This window comes from Oncorhynchus masou, chromosome 17 (assembly GCF_036934945.1).
Source record: "Oncorhynchus masou masou isolate Uvic2021 chromosome 17, UVic_Omas_1.1, whole genome shotgun sequence".
Lineage (NCBI taxonomy): Eukaryota > Metazoa > Chordata > Actinopteri > Salmoniformes > Salmonidae > Oncorhynchus > Oncorhynchus masou.
Window position 1 is genome coordinate 30,501,593 of NC_088228.1, and position 8,789 is coordinate 30,510,381.

At 41.9% G+C, this 8,789-nt stretch overlaps 1 protein-coding gene across 1 annotated transcript; it reads right to left on the minus strand.

The window, feature by feature from the left end:
• Positions 1-2,186: 2,186 nt before the first annotated feature.
• On the minus strand, positions 2,187-8,157 carry asb10 (ankyrin repeat and SOCS box containing 10). The gene is made up of 7 exons (XM_064991926.1): positions 7,603-8,157; positions 5,546-5,813; positions 4,468-4,693; positions 4,141-4,323; positions 3,904-3,999; positions 2,466-2,579; positions 2,187-2,372 (listed from the first exon to the last, which is right to left on the minus strand). Exons 1-7 carry the CDS (start codon positions 7,940-7,942, stop codon positions 2,187-2,189), a joined length of 1,413 nt encoding a protein of 470 aa, XP_064847998.1. The 5' UTR covers positions 7,943-8,157.
• Between the last annotated feature and the right edge of the window lie 632 nt (positions 8,158-8,789).

Genomic DNA, 8,789 nt, shown 5'->3' on the forward strand with positions numbered 1-8,789 from the left:
AACATATCACCAACCGACTCTGATTAGCAATGGAGGGCCAATGGATGCTAATTATTCTTATAATTGCAAATGACTCATTCAGCAGCACCTACCTTTGATCTATTGAAACCAGATAGCTTTCCTCTCCCTCGCTCCTCTCTCCCTTTCTTTTTTAGAGTGGACTCACTTCTGATTGTATAGTCTACAATCAGAATCTCCCCATACCCTATTGAACAGATATAACACATTTCACTCAGAAATATGATACTTTCTGCATTTATATCCATTGGATTTATTATTGGTTTATTTTATGAGTTAGGAATCTAAAGTTTATTTGATCAGCTACATTTATTATCAGGCTATTGTAATAGTAATACTATTAGTATAGCCTAGTTGCTAGTATATGTCAATAACAACTGGGTGATGGACTTCCTTGGAGCTTTAATGTCATGTTTATTCAAGTTCTAACATATTGTTAATATATCATTTATTTCAAAATTGTATTATTTTTCGTTGCAAGTTTACTTTCTTTTGATGTGGCTTATAACTCCTCATGCGCTAAGCACACTGAAAAGCGTAGCTAGTTCAAGAGTCGCAATGTGGCAGGTTCATTACCCAAGTCAGCATCTCGTCTCCGTGTCACCACCCTCTGCCACGCAGGTCATTCTCCCCAAGCCGGGGGGTTGGTATTTAAAAGGACGCTACTTCTTTCGATCCCATAAAATCACACAACTGGACCTCACCACATAATTATCAACTGGAAACGCTTAAGCCACCTAAGTGGTTTTACATCGACATTTCTGTGATTTAATTAAATCACAAATAATGTAAAAAATACTAAGCTACGTTGCATTATATATTAAATTCATGTTATTTTATTATTTTTTGTTTGTTATCCATTAAATTTTTGTCGATCCCACTATTTGCTAGATTAAAAAACATCGATCGACCTTGTTGGTAATTTTGAACACAAAAGCTTACTGCTTATTCAAGAGTTCATGACTTATGTCCATCACTAACGTGTTGTATTTGACTGAAACTTTTTGTAATATAAGATCACCACAGAGTCTTTGCATAACCGTCTCTCAGATTTGTTCTCATGAACTCTTAATAAATAAATAATAAATTAATTGAATAATTTCCAAAATTACTAGTCTAATGCCAGTGATATAAAATAGGCTTCTAATAATTTAGCCTAATTAAAATATTCGGACAAAATATTCGGACAAATATTCTGACATAAGGAAAGGAGTTATCAGCAATAAACATGTATCACATACATTTGTTCATTTAGGATTTATTTAATTTAAAAAGTAGTAGTAATTCTCTACCAAATACTTACTATATATCCATAAAATCATATTGACATTGATCATACATTTTGTAATATTTTTTTGTTTGTCATTTAGCAAAAGCTCTTATCCAGAACGATTTACAGTTAGTGCATTCATTTTAAGATAGCTAGGTGGGACAATCTCCATCACATGACAAGGTGCTTAGCCAAACAATAGCCTTCTATTTTTCTCTGAAATCAGATTATTTTGGGAAAAAAATCTCAATATCAAAATATGTAAACGATGTCCTTGTACTCCTTCAACGTAAGATTACTTTACGTATGTACATTTCAGTGCCATTGATAGCACTATAAATAAAAAAGGTTACACGTGACGCTTCTTTAACAAATAAAATAGAAAAAAACCCAGAAGGAAGACAGCCATCCAATAAAGTACGTCTCATTTTTCGTTTGAAGACCACAGCACCCCCTTGTGGTGACTCAGATTAACAAGGTTCTGCTGTAACGCAAAATACATTTGAATTGTCAACGAAAATAGTAATAAAATGAATACAATCAATTGTAGAGACACAAATGATGTCTAAAACGTGTTTTGTCATATGTTGTTGTAGATAATGGTATCCATTTACTGAACACTACTCACACTGCAATCTCGAGGATAATGGATCCAGGAGCGGTAGTACTTACTGTAGTACCACCATCTGTAGGTCTATGATGATGATCCTCCTTCTGTGTCACTCTGCAAAAACTAATATTGTCACAGACAGACTGAATTCCTAGTGTTTGTCCTGAGTGTACATACAATACAGAGCTCTATATTGCTGGGCATTCTAACCATATCATACCATGTATCACCATATATTTAGTGTTTAGGGCTTATATACATCCTATACATCCTGGCTCTATCTCTGACTCAGTGGACATAGTCTCTGAACTCCAGCAGCAGGAAACTTTTGATGAAGGTGGGCAGGTCTAGCTGTGGCACCACCTTGTGCACGCGCCCGTCTAGGTAGTTCCTGAACTTCCATCGAGCCAGGTGTTGTAGGGAGCGTGGGGTATGCTGCAGGGAGAAGACAGATTCATAGAACCCCTTGTGTTCCTGGAGGGAGAGATACACAAAACACTCAGACAGTTAGAGTCATATTATATTAGCATAGAATACCGTAGAATCACTATGATTCTAGAAACATACCTTAAACATCTCAGGTGAAACAGCCTCCACCCAGTCATCTGTGACCTTGAGGCGGTCATACGCATTCAGAAGAACCTCAATGGTGCGTGGGGAGACACAGCAATACTTTAGCACCTGAAAATACATCAATGTGTCATGAATACCACGTTACTTAAAATTAGAAACCAGATGGGCTCCGTTTGCACAAGCAGTTCAATTCTGATATATATTTTCTCACTAATTGGCCATTAGACCAATCAGATAAGCTTTGAAAAAGATCTGATGTAAAAACATCTGATCTGATTGGTAAGAGGACCAATTAGTGGACAAAAGATCAGAATTGGGCTGCCTTTGTAAACACAGCCATGGTTATGGATACCTGGTTATGTTAAGGAAATAAACAATAGCTTATAATTTTTCTAGCCTAAAACCTTACCCTTCCAGGTGCAAATTAAATATTCCCAATTGTATAATTGCAAAGGGAACAATTGCCTGCATACATTTTTTATATATTTTTAACCAATTCTCATATTTGTGATCTCCTAAGAAACAAAAATGAAAATGTTGGATTTAGGAGGTTGTGACTTATGACTCATCAATAGAATATAAGAAATAAACTAAAGTAATTAAACACTTGGTGAGATGAACAGATTGGTCTACCCTCTGGGGGTTTACTGGAAATTATGCAATTAGTGCTAATTAATCTCCTATTAACATTCCCTAATTAGGAGTCAGGCATTTTGTTCCAGAGCACGTGGTGGGTTCAGTGAATAGTAGCAGACCTGGGTTCAAATACTCTTTGCGATCTTTCAAATACTTTCAAGCGGTTGCTTTAGCCTGCCTTGAGTGCCAGGTGGGAAAGGTTTGCACGGGACTTTTGAATTGGTTCCATCGTTTCAACAGGCAAGCACAATCAAGCGTTTCAAATGATATCAAATATTATCTGAACCCAGGTCTGGTTCATTGAATAGAGGTAGTTTCTCACAGTGAGAACATTATTTCACGTTGAGGAGAGAAAGAAAGAATTCAGTGAACTGTTTTAGTGTTCATACTTCATCTGTTCCTTCTCAACTGTACATCCTGTTACAGCTATATCATTGGCTGTTGACATCAACAACAATTGAATGCTGATGATTTCATTTAATTACACTTTTATGAAACATGAACCAATCTGTTTAACCGCAGGTGATTTCTGCATAAATGTACAGTATACACAATCATGAACACTTGAATGACTGATTGAATGCACAGCAAGATTACACAATACAAAACATGTTCAAGATGTATTGCCAGGTTCTTCACATCTTTTTTTTTACTCCTACTCCTAACATAAACACTATTCCTTCCCTAGTGCCTGTGCCCTTCACTAAATAAAATTAATATAATTAATAAGAAAAGATTACAAGGCCCTAAGCAGTTGCTTTTTCCACTTATAGTTGTGGCCGCCTCTGGCTCTTACCTCGGGCAGTGCTCCAGGCCACACCCTGATGGAGCCGTGGTTGAGCAGAGAGCGAACTACCCTCTCTGGCTTATGATCCGGCTTGTAGGCCACCACCTTCAGAGGACCACAATGGAAATGAAGTTGGAAACCAGTTTTCCTGATTGATCCTCAATCATGTCCAATGCATTGTATCTATATGTGTGGCTGAATTGTGTTTTTATATGTCAAATAAATCAAAATTGGAAAAAAACACACCTTGAGGACGTTTTGCATGGGGGCGTTTCCACTGTAACACATGGTGTTGACGCAGGCTCCGTGGGCCAGAAGATGATCCACCACGCCCGGGTTGACGTTCTTACAGGCCATGTGGAGCGGGGACTGTTTGTCCTGGTCCTCTGTGTTGACGTCAGCTCCCGCCGTCAGCAGCAGCTCACATACCTGGAGGACAGGACACACAGAAGGGCTATACACACACCACGGAGCCGAACCAAGGCGAGCCAAACCAAGCTGTACTGAATGTTACTAACCCCAAACAACCACATTAAACAAATAACACAACAATTAATTAAGTAACTCGCACACCTTGGTGTAGCGTTCCAGATCACCCTTCTCCTGTGGTTGTGAGCAAGCGGCGTTGAGTGGCGTGAGACCATCGTCATTCCGCTTCTCCAGGGCGGCGCCGTAGTGCAGGTACATCTCCGTGTGGCCCGGGAGCCCGTTCTGTGCCGCCACATGTAGCGGCGTGTTATCCTCGCCTAGGCTCCGCCCATTGATTGCAGCGCCAAACTGGAGCAGGTGTTTGGCGCACCTGTACATCCAGTTACAGAGAAGGGCCAATGGGAAATAGAATTGAAAATAAATGTAATAATATTCATTTTGATCCCTATTACCTTAACCCAGCTACATGTCCACATCCCGGTTCAACCTTTCCCCTGGCCATTACCAGCAGCATACCACCCTGCATACCACTGCTGGCTTGTTTCTGAAGTTAAGCAGGGTTGGTCCTGGTCAGTCTCTGGATGGGAGACCAGATGCTGCTGGAAGTGGTGTTGGAGGGTCAGTAGGAGGCACTCTTTCCTCTGGTCAAATAAAAATATCCCAGGGCAGTGATTGGGGACATTGCCCTGTGTAGGGTGCTGTATTTTGGATGGGACGTTAAACAGGTGTCCTGACTCTCTGAGGTCATTAAAGATCCCATGGCACTTATCGTAAGAGTATGTGTGTTAACCCTGGTGTCCTGGCTAAATTCCCAATCTGACCCTCAAACCATCATGGTCACCTAAAAATCTCCAGTTTACAATTGGCTCCCTCCTCTCCCCTGTAACTATTCCCCAGGTTGTTGCTGCAAATGAGAATGTGTTCTCAGTCAACTTACCTGGTCAAATAAAATAAATTACCCTAACCCTAGCTTCATGTCCATATCCTGGTCCAACCTTTACCCTGGCCATTACCCTAACCTGAGCTTCTTGTCCACATCCTGGTTCAACCCTAACCCTAAACCTACTTTCATGTCCATATGCCGGATTCAACCATAGCCTGAACCACAACCCTAACCCTAGCTTCATGTTCACATCCCGGTTAAACCCTAACCCTTAACCACAATCCTAACCCTAACCCAGCCATGTCTTAGAGCAATACAATTGGTTGGTACAGTACTTACACTAGGGACTCAGGACTGGTACACATGTGCAAGGGCATGAGCCCATCTTCACTGACAGCGTTGGAGTTGGCACCATGGGACAGCAGCAATTTTACACACTGGGGCTGGCCATTCTGGCAGGCCTCATGGAGGGCAGTGCTGCCCCCAGGGGCCAGGTCTACGCTGGCCCCGCGCTGCAGCAGGTGCCTCAGGCAGTCAACAAACCCCCGGCCTGCTGTAATGTGGAGTGGGGTTGTCAGCTGTTGCTCATAGGTCAGAGACCACAGTCCTGGAGAAGAAGAACAGGGTCGTGTCCTTAAGGCATGCAACTAAAAACGTTTTAAAATGTCTTGCAATGGAAAAGGAAAACAAGCATTTGTTATTGGACAAGTCCAGATAGTCCCTCGCTGTTTTGTTCCTTTTTGGTGGCTAATGAACCCCCTTATTACAAACAAAGGCATTGACGTACTCAGGGTTCTATAGTGGTGCCTGAAGTTCTTCCACTCCTCAATGTTGCTGGTGTCATAGATGGCATCGATGAGGTCTTCACACTCAGGTTCGTCCATGATGCTAATAAGGGTCAGGTCATCCCCCACCAAAAGACAGTTCCAGAATTGAAGAACATAACCTGTGGCCTGTGCCGTAGCGATCACATCATTGCGGTAGCGCTTTGGAGGCATTTATGCAGTGCAGGTTGAGTCTGCGCTCAAGTGGTAATAAGAGTAACAACTGACTGGTCCGATTTAGTTTTTTCTTCTTCTTTGTAGCAGTAATGGCAGTTTCTCTCTCCTGAGGTAAATGTTATGCTGTTCTGAAGCTTGTTTGTCCACAGGGGGCTATTTCGGGGAGGCCCGACGGCAATGGTGTTATGTGATATTTTGGATGGCCCATAAAACCCTGCAGCCACTGCCCGGGTGGCGCAGCAGCCAAATTACTTCTGTGTCACATGTAACAAGCTCACTCATGCTCAATCATTTTCATGCTACCAAACCCCTTAGACTGGACAATGGAACTGCTTACAGACAAGAACACACAGTTGCTGTGTTTGTGACTGACCACCTAGGCACAAGAGAATAACATTGGACAGGTGTGTGGATGGAAAATCAAGCACATGACTAATAAGTTGGCTTCCTGCTGGAATGTTTCTGAAGTAAGTGGTGGACTGTATCTATAAATAATGTATATCAATAATGTTTTGATACTGCCATGGTTGTTAATGATTGCAGGACTACAAGCATTTAAAACAGGGCAATGGATTTACCCTAAGGTATGATGGTTGGCTTATGGGCTTTTGAAAGTGTCTATCAGGAAAATATATACCATTTGGCATTGGTACAATGTTCAGACTCCAATGTAATTATCTAATTAAGCTTATTAAACAGATTCACTTAATTCTGAAATTGGTCCTTTTTTTTACACACAAAAAGGTTTTGTATTAATTTCAATAAAGACAAGGAAAACCCCTCATCAACAATCACTGTCTCAAGTCTAGAGCTTGGAGACAAGCAAGTAATTATCATCATGATGCCAGTTCCATTACCACTGATTATATACATTAATCTCTGCAATTACCTCAGACATATGTCATAATAGTGACATATAAGTCATCTGTCACCGTATGTGACATATAACTACAATCGTTAAATGTAATTATTATTATTATTTTTTACATATTCTAATACAGTGGTTTCCAAACTGTGGGTTGAGGGTGCCAATTCAGCCGCGCAGACAAACACGCAGACTACCATGCAGACACCCGACCGCGCCCGTTGCCACGTCACCTGTCACCCCCACCCCCACCCCTTATAAGCCCCTTTTTGATCCAGAAAAATGTGTCACAAATCATTTCATAATTATACCGTCCATTTCCTAAAACTGGTCACAAGAAGCCATACTCATATCTAATGTTTTGAGGAATACGGTATTATTCATGTATTTTTGACTTATTCTTTGGTCTGCGAATGTTTTTTCACCGCTTCTCCTTGTTGTGGGTCTCGACTCAAAAGACACCTCAATTGGTGGGTCACAAAGCAAAACATTTTGGGAAACCCTTGTTCTAATAGGACCATGTTGCTTACCTTCCCCCCTGGCCACCCAGCGCATGTCCCCTCCCTGAGGTTCGATGATGAGGTTCGACGTGACACCCCTGGGGAAGAAGCGCTGCACAGCGTCTGCATCCCCAGTATAGATTGCGTTCTGGATGACCAGGTCATGGCACACAGCTGGGGGTCTAACATAGGTGCAGGTCCTCGTAGGTGCAGGGCCTACCCTGTCCCTGGCCTCTTTCTTCAGCATGTAGCCATTGAGATGGTGGCTGGCTAGCTGCTTCTTGTACTTGTCTCTTTCCAGCATGTCCTCGTCCAGCTGGAGGGAGCGCAGGGCCATGGGGGTGAAGACGAAACTGCCTCCTCCCGACATGTTGGACGATTGGCTGACTGGCTGGCTTCTCGCTCAGGATAAGAGAACCAGAGTGTGTGAGGGTAGTCAAAGATCTGGTTGAAATGGTTCTTTCTATGTGTCTCTCTCGCCCTGTCTCTGTCCCCCTTTCTATGTTTCTGTCTCTTTTTCTGACGGACTCTTTCAATATTTCTATGTCTCTCTCTTTGTCTCTGTGTGTCTGTCTCGTGCCTACTCTCTGCCTCCCAGCCATTCAGTGGCGTTGTTTGGATATCTAATATGAGAGCCTCCCTGCAGCATGAGCAGAAGGGCTATTTTTACCATCACTCACATGGCAACTTTGCCTCCCCTTGTAATCTATAGCCAAAGTGTCAAGCCTGTTGCCCCTGTATTTCGATGTGTCATAAGACTGTCTCCAAACAAACCAGAAATTGCCTCAGTGTGTTATTGGAAACATCCCTGATTTCAGCCACAATATCACATATGATTTTAGAGAAAGTAAAATAGTCTGGTTCTCCTTTTTCAGGGGAAAACTGCTCTGTGATTTGACAGTGACTGGGATAATTCCACACACCACAATAGCATATAGGGTGAGTGTAACTCGCATGAAGGTCAAGTACCTTCCTTCTCACTGGGTCTGGTGAAATCAACCCGGTAGAAACAAGCAGGGTCATCTGGTTCATTGTAGAGTAAACTATCCATTGCACTGACAAACAGATCATTTTAATAATTTGCTATATATTCTAATGACAAAGGTAATATGTATTTGCAACTGACATGCAACAGACATACAGTACCAGTCAAAAGTTTGGACACAGTGAGGTGTGAGGTGCAGAGTAGGTGAACGGATGATCTCTGCATGTGTGGT

Coding starts and splice junctions, on each gene's coding strand:
- asb10 (XM_064991926.1), bottom strand. CDS start 7,942: ATGTCGGGAGGAGGCAGTTTCGTCTTCACCCCCATGGCCCTGCGCTCC. Junction 4,694..5,545: donor ACCAGTCCTGAGTCCCTAGT/GTAAGTACTGTA, acceptor CTGGATGTACAG/GTGCGCCAAACACCTGCTCC. Junction 4,324..4,467: donor ATCTGGAACGCTACACCAAG/GTGTGCGAGTTA, acceptor CCTGTCCTCCAG/GTATGTGAGCTGCTGCTGAC.